Here is a 17,371-nt window from a genome sequence, read left to right as displayed (position 1 = left end):
TGCCATGAGTGGGAAAGCGCAAGGTACAAATGTAACAAAATAAAAATAATATGGAAGCTTTAGTTCTAATGTGGGCTATTCTTCCCAATGTGCATCACTTTGTACTTGTCCACATTAAATTTCATCTGCTCTTTGGATAGCCAGTCTTCTTGTATCAATCCATAATTTAACAACTTTGAATAATTTTGTGTCATCTGCTACTCTGATCACCTCATTCATCATCCTCATTTTCAGATCATTTATAGATATGTTAAAAACAAAACAAAGCACTAGTCTCAGTACAAATCCCTGAGTTACTCAACTAGTCCACTCTACTGGGCAGCAAGTACAGGCCAGTTACTGAGTAGGTCTGAGATCCATGTTTGAAAGCCTGTGACAGAATGGTTACCAGTGGCGTAATGAGGACGGGGCGGTGGGGGATGTCCACCCTGGGTGCACTCTGCAGGGGGGTGGGTGCAGGGAACAACTGCATGGCTGTCGGCTCCGCCGGTTCCCTATTCCCTCTAATGTTGCTTCCTATTCCGGGGCAGAGGGAGCCGGGAACCTGCAGAGCCAAAAGCCACTTCGCAGCTCCCAGCACCACAGGAGGTAAGAGGCAATGCACCCGGGGGGGGGGGTGTCTTGAGATGATGCGCTGGGGGACCACAACACTGCACCCAGGGACGACGACGCTGCACCCGGGGGGAAGGGGACACAATGCTGTATTGGGTGGTGCGCAGCGGCGATCTGCCCCAGGTGCCAGACGACCAAGGAACACCACTGATGATTACTCCACATCAGAATAGTGTTGTGAGGAAGGAGGACAGAGGAAGTACTGAGAATTCCCTGCTGTAAACTTATTCACATTTCTCTTAAGCATAACAAAATGAAAGTTGGGAAACCAGCAGCAAGAATACCAGGACGTAGTTTACAAGTCTTGAGTTTTCAGTTACAATTTCTAATACGCTTTGGTATTTTTTTTGTCTGAAATTTCTCTAAAATTAATTTTACAATCATGCAAATAAATTGAAATAGGAGCCAAAAGATGAGGATTGGCTCAAACATGCACTACAATCTGTTTGGTCCCTCTAAATTAATAGTAAACTGCTTATTTAAGGAACAAGAACTTGGACTAGAATTCACTGCGGCAAACTGCAGTACAATTTAGTGGTAAATTTAAAACAAATTTTCAGTTGCTTTGCAGTTAGGGGTCCTTTTACTAAGTCACGGTAAAAAGTGGCCTGCGGTAGTGTGGGTGCGTGGTTTTGGGGTGTGCTGGGTCATTTTTTACTGTGGCTGGGAAAAAAGGCTCTTTTTAATAGGGGCAGTAAATGGCCATGGCTAAAATAAAAAGCACCGCAATGCTATTTACTGTCTGAGCCCTTTCCACCACACATTGAACTAATGGTAAGGGCTCACGTGCTACATGTGCAGTACTCATGCAGCATATGCCAATGTGGCCGCATTGCCGATTACTGCTGGGAATGCCCCCTGTGGTAGTCAATAGAAAAATATTTGCTATTGGGGGAAACTGTACACGCCAACTTCGAAATTATCGCTTTTGGATTCTAACTGGGTGGTAGTGTCAATTTGGCACGCACTACACGTGCGGTAGCCCTACCACTACTTTGTAAAAGGGCCCCTTGATAATGAACTTGTAAGATCACACAGGTTCCTATTTCAGTGCCTGTAACTGTTTAAGTTCTTGGTTGTCTTTCATTTTGAAATAATTTTTCCGATGGATTAGGTGGCTTACTTGGCAGTTAAGAACCTGGATTGACCCCCTGGTGCCAAGATATCGTTCCTAATTTCTAAAAGTTCTTAAATTTAGGATTTTAAAAAATGAGTGCTCATGGGGGTAGAGTTAAGTGAGGGAAAATGGTGATTGTGAGCACTAGGCACCTAACTTAGCAGCAGTGAAAAAACAAATTTGCAAAGGTCATCTAAGTAGGAAAAGGGGTGTTCAAGTCGGGACATTCACAATTTGAACTTAGATGGGTAGATATTTAGCTGGTGGTGGTAAGTACTTTTTTAGCCATCCCAACATTATTCCCAGATACTCAATGTGAGGCCATGTCCAAGCACCAGCATTGAATATCCAGTTCATACGGCTGGCTATCTCCTATGTGATGAAGTGCAATATTCAGCACTTATCCATCTAAGCGACACTGCATAAAGATAGGACTGTGTTTTATGCGGTCCAATTTAGCCACTTAGGACTAGATTCTATATATGGTGCCTGAAAAAACCATGCAAAAAATATGGCTAGGCTTTAGCAATATTATATTGAACAATTTCCACACAGTTTATAGTATATGCCAAGTGCCCATCCGCACGACTAGATTTGAGAAACACAATGAGCATAGATTTGAGAAACGCCAACCACCTGCCCATTCCAAGTCCATGGCCACACCCCCTTTTCAACTATCAGTGACATAAAAGAGAAGGATGCCCATCTTCTGACACAAATCGGGATATGGGCATCCTTCTCTCAGGGTCACCCAAATTGGCATAATCGAAAGCCGATTTGGGGCGTCCTCAACTGCTTTCCATCATGGAGATGAACAAAGTTCACGGGGGCTTGTCGGCAGTGTACTGAAGGCGGGACAGGGGCGTGGTTAAGAGATGGGCATCCTCAGCCGATAATGGAAAAAAGAAAGGCATCCCTGATGAGCATTTGGCCGACTACTTTGTCCAATTTTTTTCACGACCAAGCCCGAAAAGGTGCCCAAACTGACCAGATGACCACTGGAGGGAATCGGGGATGACCTCCCCTTACTCCCCAGTGGTCACCAACCCCCTCCCACTCTAAAAAAAAAATTAAAAAACATTTTTTCCAGCCTCTATGCCAGCCTCAAATGTCATACCCAGCTCCATCACAGCAGTATGCAGTGCACTTCAGTTTAGCAGTCTGTAGTGATATTCAGTAGCACTAACTGGTTAGCTGCTACTATCAGCAGATAGCCCTGCATAAGCAGTTTCTGGCTGGTGAGATTGCTTTGGATATCAACCCAGATGTCTTTTGAATATCTATAAAGATGTGGCAAAAACATTTGTACTTAGCATGTAGAGAAGAAACCATCATTTTTCAAAGAAGCATGTTAAAAAGAGAATGTCACATAAAGGGCACAGCAAAAATGTGATGGCTAGACAAAGCTTAAAGAGTCCAAATGTATTGTGTAGCTTAAACGACTCGACATGGCCATGTTTGAACCAACCGGCCTGCCTCAGGAGTCTTTACAGTCTCTCAAAAATGTCTATGGAAAAACCATAAATCTGTCAATGTTGCATCAAATCAAAAATCTGGTATGTTAAAACTCAATGTTCAAAGTCCAGAGCTATACACAGTCGACAGTCAAATGTCGCCTTTTCTGAAGCCTTAAGCTACACAATAAATTTGGACTCTTTAAGCATTGTCTAGAGACCGTATCTTTGTGTCATCCTCGCTATGTCCTTTATGATTTCGAGTGTGTGAAGACTTGTGTTCCTCTGTGTTTACATCAAAAAGAGAATGGCAACATTTGGGAAGCCAATTTAATTTTAAATTTGTTATATATAATTGAGACTAAGCAGTTTACAGTTTACAGGTACTGGGTCTGTCCGTAGTGGGCTCACAATCTAAATAGGTGGCTGATTTGTCAAAGGATAATTCCTGTTGGTCATGTAATGGGCAAAAGGGAACTCTTCTCCACTTACTCTTTGAATGTTATGATACTAATCGTTTTTGGACCAAAGTATGGCAAATTATCTCATCCATATTCAACTTTACTGAAATTCTAACCCCTGCAAAGATACTATTTGGTTCAATAAAGTTGGTTTCATGTTTTGGATGGGTATGATTCTAAAATTTTTGACACAATGGTAGCAATAACTCTCAAATATATTTTATCCAATTGGAAGAATAATTCAAAACTCAACATTCATTTTTGGTGGAATAATGTTATACTAATTCATAAATATTGTACAGCCTACACTGGTCACTTCCAGATGTCTAATAACAAAGTTTGGTTAACCCTGCAGCAATATTTGGAGTCAAATACTGATAGGTAGTCATCTAAGCACAACCATCTGATCCCCTTTTACCCTTTTCTTCCCTTTCTTCATTTTCCCCTCTGTCCTTTGTTTATTTTTTTCCCTCCAAATTATCATTTATTTTTATGCCTCTTCCATTTTTGTATACCTGTTGTATACTTAATTCGATTTTATGATCTATACCAGTATTGTAGTTATATGTTTGATATCTTATGGTTCTTCTTATGGAATGGCAGTTACTTTGTACTTTGTAATGCATTTGGATGGATGTTACACTTAAAAGTAATAAAAATAATAAATAGTACATTGTACTAAAGTTGCTGCAGTGGGAATCAAACCAGGTCCACAACCTACTATACTAACTATTAAGCCACTCTTCCACTCCAATTAAGCAGCTGATATTCAGTGCTGTACCCACATAACTGACATAATTATGACTGCTATTTATTTGGTCCATATGTGTGCACTAGCACTTAACATCACTAGTCACCACATAACTTAGTTATCTGGATTTTGCTCACACCTTTTTCAGTAGTAGCTCAAGGTGAGTTACATTCAGGCCCACTGGGTATTTCTCTGTCCCTGTAAGGCTCACAATCTAATATTGTACCTTAGGCCATGGAGGGTTAAGTGACTTGCCCAAGTTCACAAGGAGCAGCAGTGGGATTTCAACCAGCCACCTATGGATATCAAGGCTGGTGCTCTAGCCACTAGGCTACTCCTCCACTTCTGCCTGAAGCATTACTCTGCCCCCTTGGACCACCTTGGCACTAACCAGAGAATGCCACAGCAGTCAGAGCAGATATTCAGCAGTGCTGTCCATTTAAGTCCCACTGAATATCTGCTTATGCGCTGCCAGCAGGATTTAACTAGACTGGAGCCTCTTCTGCCTGGTTAAAGCACTTTGAATATCGACCCCATATTTTTCAGGCCCATCCAAACCATACCCAGATAATATTTACTTTCAAAAATGTGTTCACCATGTAGGGCTGTTTACACATACAAACCTGCTAGTCACACATGCAAATGCCACATAAGCCTTTAAAATAACCTCCTAAGTCTAGGCAAAATGAATTGCAGGTCTTAATTTAAGATCATGAATAATAAGTGGAAAATTTAGGTTCCTCATTCCAACTAACCCCCCCCCCCCCCCCCCCCCAAAAAAAAAAAAAAAAAAAAGTTATGTACCTAAAATGGATCCCTTTACTTTGGGGTCTTTTTACTAAGCTGCGGGAAAATGGGCCCAGCAGTAGTGATGGAGGCCGTTTTTCCTGGATGCCAGGGCCCTTTTCACCGCAGCAGGTTAAAAAAAAAACCAAAATGGCCATGCAGTAAGTTAATGTTTACCTCATGGCCATGCACCCATTGAGGTGGCAGTAAGGGCTCCTGCAGTAACCTGGTGGCAACTGGGCAGCATGCGGTGAAGCCCTATTACCGCTGGGTTAGCACCGCACTAGACGCAAAACATTTCCAGGGAGCACCAGAAATGGCACATGCTCAACCAGGAACTACCACCAGTGGCCACATTGCCCCAGCAGTAGTTCAGTTTTAGCTTGTGGTTAGCCCGCGTTGGGCTTACCGCCGCTTTGTAAAAGGGCCCATATTGTGCAACTGAAAATCAGGGTGCTAGACTCACCAGGAAGGTTGTGCTTCCAAGAGTTTTGACAGGAGAAGAATGACTGGTTTCAGCAGATGAATGCACGTGCAGACGATCAAGAAGAGGACAAAAAAAACTCCATAATCCACTGTGGTTATAAAATGTTACTTGTGTCCAGAAGAAAATCACAAGAATTTGGCAAACACATAGACCCCCTGACACAGGTGCATTGCATCGAAACAGGGCTGTGTCAGGTCTTTGTGATTTTCTTCTGGACACCAGAATAAAGTTTTGAAACCACAGTGGATTATAGACTTTTTTTGTCATTGTCTTGGTCTTCACCGCTCCTTTATGTGTCCAAGAGTTTTGACTCCTTTAACCACAAGGGGAGCACTCTATTTCACCTTTCCTAGGGTACAGCTGCTTCCTCTGCCCTTGGCTGAGAGCTTTATTTCCTGTTTTTAGGCAAGGACTGCTTCCCAGAGAAAAGAAAAACTGACTTTTCTACCTTTGGAGTTCAGCTATCTTGGTTGCATTTAGAGAAGAAATCCATCTCCTTTGCCTTAAAGGGATTGCTTGGTCTCTGCTGTCCTTGGAAAAAAGCTTATCTGTTTGTTTGTTTGTTTGTTTATTTATTTATTTTTTACCTTTGGTCAAAGCTCTCTCTCAGCTGCCCTTCAGGAAAAAGATCTATCTTTTTTCCTCTAGGATGATATTCTGATTTCTTTGCCCCATTGGTAAGCTTTTGCTTCTGTGCATTTAAAGTGAGCTTTTTCTCCTGCACTCTTGAGATGAGGTTTTGTCTCCTCTGCCTCTTAGATTTAGCTCTGTTTATCAGTGCATGACTTTGAAGGTTCATGTGACTTGAGAAATGGTATAATGACCCCTTTCCAGTTCCAAAGATATATCATTATCTTGTGACTTGTGCTCTCCTATTGTCCCTCCCTCACCCTTTTCCCTGGTCTCTGCTTTCACTTTTCTTTGTTGCCTGAGTGTATCATTAATCTCTTCTTTAATACAGTTGACAAGTTAATTCTCACTTCATTCTTTTTTCAAGTTCTCATTCTACACTTCTTTTGCCTCTTCTTACAGTACCTTCCACTCATATTTCTCCACTTCTTTCTATTGCCTCCTTTCTCCATCTATAGCCTTATTATTCCCCCCCCCCTCTGTCTCTCTCTCTCTCTCTCTCTCTCTCTCTCTCTCTTCTCTCCCTCCTCCCCACCATTCCTCCTTGAAGAGACAATAATGCATTCCTTCTTACAACTGATAGGCGCATTATTATCCCTAGGTCAGACTATGCAGGTGCCATGGATTTTGTTAACCAGCTCTTAGAGCTGCTGGGCTGTAATTATCACTCCTGTTCTGCAGGGGTTGAATCCTAATTATTCATTAGCTCATTCTATTGCATTGGCGATTACGTAATGATGGACTTACTGCTCAGAGCTGTTTCACTGCAGCATTGCCAGTAATTAGAGGTACTGTGAAATATAGAGAGAAAGAGGATGAAGAAAGTTGGGAATTGTAGTAATCAGAGAGTCCACTAAGCAGGTGCAACATCATTTGAGAAAAGAGCCCAGCTAAGGATCTCCTATAGACCCCCTTACTCTGCTCAAAAGTAGGGATAAACTGTAATTTACAGCAACATGGGAAATGTAACCAACATATACCATGTTCTACGTTATTAATAAATGAAAATGGGCAGAAAAGACAAACTTTGATTTTTTTAAAATTTACTAATAATAGTGTGCATTCTTTTCCAAACAATGCAGGAGTGGGCAACCATGGTCTTTGAGGGCCACAAACCAGTTGAGTTTTCAAGATTTCCACAATGAATATGCATAAGATTTATTTGCATACAATGGAAACAGTACGTGCAAATCAGTCTCTTGCATGTTCACTGTGGAAATCTTGAAAACCCAGCTGGGTTGTGGCCCTTGAGGACTGTGGTTGCATTATAATGCAAACAATAGTAGGAGGATCACCATACAGGACTCCAAGATACAAGGTCACCAAACATATAAAGAGGAATACAATAACATTTATATGGAAATATGATGTTTGAATTTAACAAAATATTTCTAAAAAGCAGGGAAAAGTCCTCAAAACGCCCGACCGCTTACTTTCAGTTTTCAAAGCAGCACTAAGCCATGATCAGATCAAGAGAGAGGAAAAAATTTTTCGCAATGCTTTCTGTGTCGAAGCACAGCCCTTGAAAAATCCTACAAGCGAAACGGATGGGGCCACCGTCGGGCAACAGATAAGTGCTCGACTTTATTTTTGTAAAGCTGCTTTATAGCATTTCATGAGAATCAGTGAAGGTTTTTATGAACTAAATACATTTTGAAGTTAGCATTGATATTGTCAATATATTAAAAAAAAACTTTTTTGTAAAAAAGAGCAAAATTGCTAAAATCTTTTTGGAAATAAATTTAAAAATAAATTAAATGTTAAAATAATTCTTTCCAAGCAAGGTTTTTATGACCAGTGATGAACACCACACCCCCAGTTAAAGCCACCGAAAACTGAAAGTAAACGGTCGGGCATTTTGAGGTCTTTTCCTTGCTTTTTAGAAATATTTTGTTAAAATCAAACATCATATTTCCATATAAATTTTATTGCATTATAATGCACCCATTAATACCATTGTGCAAGCATGAGCCATCATACATGCTCGAGCCACTGCATGTGCACAAATAGTGCATGCGTGCATGCACTATTGGGAAAAGAGAGCACACTCTTTTCGAAAAAGTGTGCCCTCTTTGCAAATAGTGAACACTCGATAACATTGTTTCTTTATCAAGATGGCCGATAGAAAACAAGTTAAATGATCTTTCCCAGAAATGGCATGAGAAATTGCACAAAACTTTTCTGGCTGCCCATCCCTACACAGAAGGGGTGACATATCAGCTGAGCAGAGGAGTTGATGATCCATCTGTGTCTTGGATCCCTCTTCTGCAAGCAAGCAAGCAGAAACCTGATCCTTTTTTGTAAACACATCGCATATCTAAGCAAAATCCATACTGGCCAATATTCAAAACTATTTAACCAGCCAGAAATGGCCACTGACCGGTTAAATAGTTTATTAGCACCTAATTGCCAGTATTCAGCGGTATTTAACTGGTTATTGTCACCAAATACTTGTTGTTGGCTCCGGTATTTAACTGGTTATTGTCACCAAATACTTGTTGTTGGCTCCTACAGTATAACCAGTTAAATTGAGGAACTTATCTGGTTAGTCTCCATCCTATCTTTAACCACTAGCAACTTAAATCGGTCAATGCTGAATGCCAGCTTAATTGGTTAACTTTTTAGTGACTAAAATTACTACCACTACTACTTAACATTTCTAGAGCGCTACTAGGGTTACGCAGCGCTGTACAAAATAAACAAAGAAGGACGGTCCCTGCTCAAAGGAGCTTACAAGATATTCAATGCCAGCAGCTGGATATGGCCCTGCATTGAATATCTGGGTTTAATGCCAGTGTCGGAAGCAGAAGCATTGCCCCTCACTGGCTGAATATCGGAGGGATAGTGTTTAGAATTCTGATATCCCTTGATCCTTCTTCTCTGCATCTTTACCAGCATTCCCCTCAATCTTATCTACTCCCATTATCTCTTAATTTCTATTCTCATTGTCCTCTCTTGTATTTATCCAGTTTATATTGAAGACCTCTGTCTTTCTTTTTCTTTCCTCAGGACCATCCAGCAATGGATTACCCGGGTGCAGTCATTACTCTACTGTAATGAGAATGGGTTCTGGGGCACCTTTTTAGAGAGTCAGCGAAGCTGCGTATGCCATAGTAGCACCAGTCTGTGCCAGAGGCCCATCCCATGCATCATTGGGGGCAACAACAGTTGTGCCATGTGCAGTTTAGCCAACATCTCCCTCTGCGGCTCCTGCAACAAGGGCTACAAGCTTTACCGGGGCCGGTGTGAGCCACAGAATGTGGACTCAGAGCGCAGTGAGCAATTTATCAGCTTCGAGACAGACCTGGACTTTCAAGATTTGGAGCTGCGCTACCTATTGCAAAAGATGGACTCACGCCTCTATGTGCATACCACATTCATCAGCAATGAGATTCGCCTGGACACTTTCTTTGACCCACGTTGGCGAAAGCGTATGTCGCTGACCCTTAAGAGCAACAAGAATCGCATGGACTTTATCCACATGGCCATTGGCATCTCCATGCGTATTTGTCAGGTCAGGAACAGCAGTCTGGACCCTATGTTTTTTGTCTATGTTAACCCTTTCAGTGGCAGTCATTCTGAGGGCTGGAACATGCCCTTTGGTGAGTATGGCTACCCTCGCTGGGAGAAGGTACGACTTCAGAATAGCCAGTGCTATAACTGGACTCTGCTCCTGGGGAACCGCTGGAAAACATTCTTTGAGACAGTTCACATCTACCTTCGTAGCCGTACACGGCTCCCCTCCTTAATGCGCAATGAGACCATTCAAGGACCCATTGACCTTTCTGACCCTAGCAAGCGTCAATTTTACATCAAGATCTCAGACATACAGGTTTATGGCTACAGTTTGCGCTTCAATGCTGACCTTCTGCGCAGTGCCGTGCAACAGGTCAATCAGTCATACACACAGGGTGGACAGTTCTACTCTTCCTCCTCTGTTATGCTTCTATTATTGGATATTAGGGACCGAATCAACAGGTTAGCTCCCCCTGTAGCACCAGGGAAACCCCAGTTGGACCTCTTCTCTTGTATGCTGAAGCACCGACTGAAATTGACCAACAGTGAGATTATCCGGGTGAATCATGCCTTGGATCTATACAACACTGAAATCCTCAAACAGTCGGACCAGATGACAGCTAAGTTGTGTTAGCAGAGACAGTTAACCAACAAAAGACAAGTTCTTTTGTGTGTACATTGAAATTTGTAAAATGTAATTATAATAATTATACAAACAGAGGTGAGAGGGATTCTCTTGAACACTAAAAACATTTTAGCCACTGTATAAAACTGTCGGGCATGTTATTTCTTTAATCAAACATAAAAATGCTCACACCTTATTCATGTGCTGTTCCCTTGTTTGGGCTGGGGGGGGGGGGAGTGTCTCCATTCACTGACACAAACCACTTATGTGAAAAGTTGTGCCTAACAATGCACAAGAGAAAACTAGAAAGACTTCCAATGGGAGCAGATACAGAAAGTTTTGGAGCTGTCAATAAACAGGGATTCCAAGTTTGTTCATTTGAGACTGCACAATGTTTTTGTTAGGTCTCTGCCACAAGTCAGAATTGGGATGTCAAGGTTTCCTGTTCGAAAATACGTGAGAACATCCCAAATGAACAGCCATTTTACAAACTGAAATGTCCAAATTCTGAATGCCAAAACCTCAGGAACAAGGATGTCTGTCTAGTAGCATTTTTATAGAAATGGCCATACAGATCTCCTTGCAGAGCAGAGGAGCAGCCTAGTGGTCAGTGCAGTCGACTGTAAACCAGGGCACCCAGGTTCATATACCCCTACAACTATTTTATTTTAAATGCTGATCCCTCTATGAACAGAAAATGCCTACTGTACAACACTTCAATAGCCTTCAGGCTTGCAGGTGTCATAAATATTTAGGTACGGTAGGTATATGTCTGTTTCTGGAGGACTCACAATTTAAGAGGGGGGGAGAGCTGAAGTGAGTATTGAACCTGGGTTCTCTGGCTTTCAATCCACTGCACTGACCACTAGATTACTCCTCAGACCTGTTTTTTGGTTTCTTCAGACTGCCCATAATACTTGACGCTGTCATAGAGCCTGGCATTCCTTTCTGGTTTCATTTACAGGAGAAAGGGAGGGAGATGGCAACCACTGGGGGATTCATGAGGGGTTATGCCTTAATCTCTGCCTGAAGTCTGTGGTAGGGTTATATTATTTTATTTATATATTCAACTTGTACATTCATTAGTGCACATTTGATGTTTTAGTGAACCTTTCAAATCCAAAGGGCAATTCTATAATCTGGTGCATGTATTTATGTAGCACTTGTACAGGTAAATGTACAGAATAATGATCCTTTTACAGGAAAGTTTATACTCACGTACGTAAGAGGTAACCAAGGGATTAAGCACTATTCTAAAGTAGGCATGTAAACGGCATACAAGGGAATTCTATATATGGAGCCGAACATTAGGCACTACTTGTGCATAAACAATTCACCACAAAAAAGTGTTCTAATGGCTGCACGGTGCCAAAATGGGACAAAAAACTGGAGATCCACATGAAAACACACTTAAGCACCCATTTATAGAATAGTGTATAAGTATTTTTGTGTGGATCTGCAAAGGGGGCATGGCTATGAGAGGGGCATGGTGGGTCAGGGCATTCCCTTAAAATGTGTTCAGTGTTATAGATCAATGCAGGTCCACACCCAACTTGTGTGCTGGGATTTATACCTGATTTCAGTTGGTGTAACTCCTCGCGCCCAAAGTTGAGTGTAGATTCCGGCGCTACGTGCTATTCTATAAAGTGTGGTGATCTTGGAATGCCCATTATAGAATACCATTCAGCACCAATATTTATGGTGCCAAACTTTGAGTCATGGCAGGAAAACAGAAGAAGAGTAAGCCCTTCCCTTTGTCACCCTTGTTGTGACTCTCGCCAAATTTTGAGCGCCATTTACTGAATTTAGGGTATAGTGTGTAAATGCAAAGGGAGCAGTCACATGGGTGGAGAATGGGAGGGGAAAGGGTGATGATGCCATTTATGCACACAACTTATAGAAAACTGTAAGATACATGTGTTCTTGCCACATTTATGTGAGCACAATCAAAGCATTGAACGACAGGTGCCTAAACGTTAAGATGCGCTGATTCAGTTTTATGCTAGTTGGCGTCCTGCAGCTACTCAGAGGGTACATCCCCAGCACAGCTCAAGTCCGCCTGCACTTGCTGCTTGTGCTCTACACTAGCACCTTCCTCCCACTGACTGGGTCACAACTGCCTCTGGGTGAGTCTCCCGCATTCAAATTATCCCCAGTGGTTTCTGGAAACTGTGGGACCACTGGGAGTGTGGCCCCAGTAACCTAGAAATCACTGAGGATAATTTGAGCATGGGAGACCCACCCAGAGGCGGTTATGACCCAGTCAGTGGGAGAAGGGTGCTAGTGTAGAGTACAGACCCAACACACAAACCACCAGGATTCTTTATCAGTCCAGACAAGCAGAGCGAACAAACAATTATGTTTATTTACAGAACTTGGAACAGTGGACACAAAATGTGCAAATATTAAACAGTAACAAGTAACTGAAAAATGGATCAATTAGAAAAGTAACTAAACATTTGCATATTGGCTAAACAGTACCTGAGAAGATCATGACATATAATTCACCAAGCCTCAGCAAAGAGATCTATCTCTTTTTCTTCATGGTTAAGACTGAACTCAAAACCACTAAACTCTAAATGAGATGAGCTCCTGGGCCAATCAGAGCCCAGTCAACAAGATTTGAAAGTATACTACTGCCTGCTTCCTGTTTGTGTTAAAGAAAAAGAACATTCAGTTTAACAGCTTTAAGCATAAACATGCACCATCTGTTGGCCAAATAGGAGAAAAACACTTCAGACATAATTAAAACAGGAAAATATCCAATACATTTTACAGGCTTAAAACACACCATTTCTTCACACTAGTATTCTGAAATAGAATCTTGGTTGCTCTAGAGTAGTTTCTCACTATGTGGTATCAGGGTGCCTAAAAGGAGGAGCCCACTTATAGAATACCCCTTATATGGGGTACATTATATATATGGTGCCAAAATATGAGCAATGAAAAAAGCACTATTCTACAAACCACGCCTAAAATTAGGCGTGGTTTGTAGGATTGCCTTTATGCCTGGGAATCACAACTAACTTTAGGTGCGGTCATTTGCACCAACTAAAACGTACTGCAAATATTCACGCATAAATTTAGGTGCAGATGCCCTTATTCTCTAACTATGCACATAACTTAAAGGAACACCCCCAAACCACCCATAACCCACCCATATTCACACCCCCTTTCTAGACTTCTCCATGAAATTTAATGGATCCCACGCCTAAATTTAGGCACGTACATTTCAATTAAATCTAATTAAAGCCAATAATTGCTTGCTAAAAGCTCATTACTGGTGCTAACTAGATCATTCTTCAATTACATTTGTACATGCAATTTTTAGCAACTTTTATAGAATTAGGGGATAGTGTGCATTAAATTAATTTAACATGCATGAATCTACAAATTAAGGCTTATTACATCGATTAGTGCATATTAAAACATTTCTGGTAAATTGAAATGTGTGAAATAAACTCAAGAAAACACCCAAAATCATGTAAAATTCTTTTAAAAATACACCTTTTTGTTTTTTGTCTGTGCACATCCCTAGCCTCTCATATCATTTTACACCTTCCATTTCTTTAGCTTCATAAGATGACCCCTTGCCAAGATTTTACTTTTATAGAAAATGCTATTTTCTGTCACTTTATTGAATCCTGCTACTTATTTGAATATTTGTATCATATCTATCCTATCTTCTTTTTTCATCTTCTGCACAGTAAATTTCAGCTAGGAAGAATTTTATGTTTATATTTATTGAGGCTTGCTATATCACCTTTACTATAAAAATAGGTCAAAGCAGTTTACAATTTAAAAGTAAAATTCAAGTCAGAAAAGAATGCCAATCAATAATGATAGGAAACAAAACTATTCATCACAAAAATGGTGGAAAGCACCTCAGAATAATGATATGGTTAGCATCTGCTTCAGGCAACAAATTCATCAGAGCTGGGCAACAAGCACTCAAACGTTGATTTAAAAAAAAAAATTATGGTTAAGATCCATTTTATAACACATTTTGTCCTGATAGAAATGTTGTCCTTCATTCCTCCACTTCAGTTTAAAAACATTAGCTGTTTATACCATAAAGAAGGTAAAGATGTGAATTCATTTGAAACAACATAAAAAATGTCAACATTTCCCATGTCCACTTATGTTGTTTTATCTCCTAAAATGACAGGGAAAACCCCAACATTTTGGGCTTTTTCTTGTGTTGTAAATACAAATAGAGCACATAGGGGTCATTTTTACTAAACCGCATGAAAAAGTGGCCTTAGCCAAGGCCACCGAGAGGGAGGGCAAAATTCCCCGGGGGGGGGGGGGGGGGGCAGGCTCAGGCCCGGCGCTGGCAAGCATCTTCCTTCTAGCTTCCAGGTCTGTCCTCTCCTTCTCCTGCATTCTGCATGCTGCCCAAAACCCAGATGATTGCATTAATGTGCAGTGCCGTAGCTAGGGCGGCTGACACCCGGGGCGGGTCGCCGCTTCGCCTCCCCCCCCGGGTGCAACACGGCGCCCTACCTTCGGTGTGCACCCTCCCCCCTCCGGAGCGCACCCTCCCCCCCCCCGGAGTGCATTCTTACTTAAATTAGGAAGCGAGGGGCGGGCAAGAGGGCCAATCTGCCCCCGAGTGCACGTCGCTGGGAGTTGCATTGGCTCCGCTGGTTCCCTGCTCTCTCTGCCCCGGAACAGGAAGTAACCTGTTCCGGGGCAGAGGGAGCAAGGAACCAGTGGAGCCGACAACCCCCCCCCCCCCCCCCAGCGGCGTGCACCCGGGGCAGACCGCCCCACCGACCCCCCTTCCTACGCCACTGTTAATGTGATATCGCATGTCCCGGCACGGACAAGAACAGCGCAGGAGAGGATAGGGCGAGGGAGCACACAGAAAGGTTTGGGGGGTGGTGGCCCAAGTGTGAGAGGCGACTGTGTGGTTCAGCGGTGGCAGGTAGGGGGGCATGTGCACGTGGCGGTCCAGTCCTACCCCATGCCTGACTGTATCTCTCGGTGGCCCTGGCCTTAGCACACAAGAAAAACCCAAACAAGGGTGCACTAAAGCCATGTTTGACTGCAGCTATAAAATGGCCAATTTTCTATTTGTTGTATTAATGTCAATGTGCTAATGTTAAAAGAAAACAAAGAGGATGGAAGAATGATGTTCTAAGAAAAACAGACAAAAATGAAATCTAAGCTTCAAATATTATTTATTCTTCAGCAGTTCACCAGATGTGTATACAAACTTGACCCACCAAAGGCGTAAACAATCCTGATCCTACACAGGCTGAGTTTCGGCACAAAGCCATTCTCAAAGGTCTATCAATAACAAAAGAGCATCATGTTAGGCATGAAAACAAAGAATAAAAAAAAATTGAACAAGATAAAAGAAGACAAAAAAAATGAAATGAACAGGATACAGAAAAACAAAAAGAGAACAAAACCTAAGCAAAACCTAAGACAAAATGTTAAACAGTGTACTGTGGAGAAATATAATGAAGGTGTGTGGTGTTAACAGAAAATGAAGGTGAGATAAATTTAAAGAAACAATGTGATATCCCCAAAGAACTGAGTAAAGGAGCCATATCAAGAAAAAAAACAATAACCATTTAACCCATTTTGTAGGCAGTAAGGGCTCACTCGATATTGCTGCGCTAACCAGTTATCACACTAATATATGCAAAAATGCCCATTCTCTTCCCTTGACAAGCCCTCTCCCCCCCAAAAAAAACACCTAGGGCCCTGTTTACTAAGCTGCGTTATAGGTGCATTAAAATTTTTAACATGCGTTAACCATGTATGCGTGTTAACTGTGTACACACCTACAATATCCCTATAGGCGCCTACACAGTCAGTGTGCACTCTAATTGTAGGTGCATTCAAAATGCCTTAGTAAACAGGGCCCCCAATATTTTTAGAGCCTGTATTATTGCACTAATTTGGCAGTTACTGCAGGATGCCTGAGTACATCAGGCTGTGCGCCATTTTAAGCTGCATCAAATTCACAATAGTGCCTAACACAATTTAGTAATAGGGGCACAATATTTGGAAAAAGTCTACACTAGTGGGGTATAGTGCATCCACTACTGACAGAGTGTGCCCTACTCATGAATAGGGAAAGGAGATGGGACTTGATATATTGCCTTTCTGTGGTTACAATCAAAGCAGTTTACATATTATATACAGGTACTTATTTTGTACCTGGGTCAATGGAGGGTTATGGGTCCTTTTACAAAGGCACACTAGTGTTTTTAGTGCATGCTAATGATTAGCGCATGCTAAAAGCTAGAACGACCATAGAAATATATGAGCAACTCTAACATTTGGGGGCCCTTTTACTAAGCCGTGTAAGCGTCTACGTGTGCCCAACGTGCACCAAAATGGAGTTACCGCCCGACTACCATGTGGCTCCTGCGGTAATTTCATTTTTGGCGCATGTTTGATAAGCGCATCTGAAAAATATTTTAAATTTTTGGGTGTGCGTAAGGGACACACGCCAAGTGGCATTTGATGCGCGTAGGTCATTACCGCCTGAATTCTTTACTATTAGGTCAATGGCTGGCGGTAAGGTCTCAGACCCAAAATGGACGCGCATCAATTTTCATTTTGCCGCACGTCTGTTTTTGGCAAAATAAGCTTTTTTTGTAGATGTGCTGAAAAATAATTCTGCGTGCACCCAAACACGAGTCTACACTACCGCAGACCATTTTTCAGCGCACTTTAGTAAAAGACCCCTTAGTGCATGCTTATTTTTAGCAAGTGCACCTTTCTACAGAAACCCCTAAGTGACTTGCCAGAGTCATAAGGAGTTGTGGGAATTGAACCCAATTCCCCAGGCTCAAAGTCCACTGCACTAACCACTAAGCTACTTATCCACAGTGCACCTACTTTTGGAGAGGGGTGTATTCTCTTTACATTATTGTCCCCAAAATGAATATAAAAAATAAAAAAAAATG

The 17,371-nt window shown here is 41.9% G+C and overlaps 1 protein-coding gene across 1 annotated transcript in view; it reads left to right on the top strand.

Annotated features, from left to right (window-relative positions):
- Positions 1-10,617, top strand: part of BRINP1 (BMP/retinoic acid inducible neural specific 1) — a 254,241-nt gene extending 243,624 nt beyond the window's left edge. The window contains exon 8 of the mRNA XM_030207789.1: positions 9,308-10,617. Coding sequence (XP_030063649.1) covers positions 9,308-10,448 — 1,141 coding nt within the window. The 3' untranslated portion in view covers positions 10,449-10,617. The remainder of the gene's footprint in view (positions 1-9,307) is intronic.
- Positions 10,618-17,371: the final 6,754 nt, after the last annotated feature.

This window comes from Microcaecilia unicolor, chromosome 6 (assembly GCF_901765095.1).
Source record: "Microcaecilia unicolor chromosome 6, aMicUni1.1, whole genome shotgun sequence".
Lineage (NCBI taxonomy): Eukaryota > Metazoa > Chordata > Amphibia > Gymnophiona > Siphonopidae > Microcaecilia > Microcaecilia unicolor.
The sequence above is the reverse complement of the archived record's forward strand: the minus strand, read 5'-3'. Positions and strand labels throughout refer to the sequence as shown.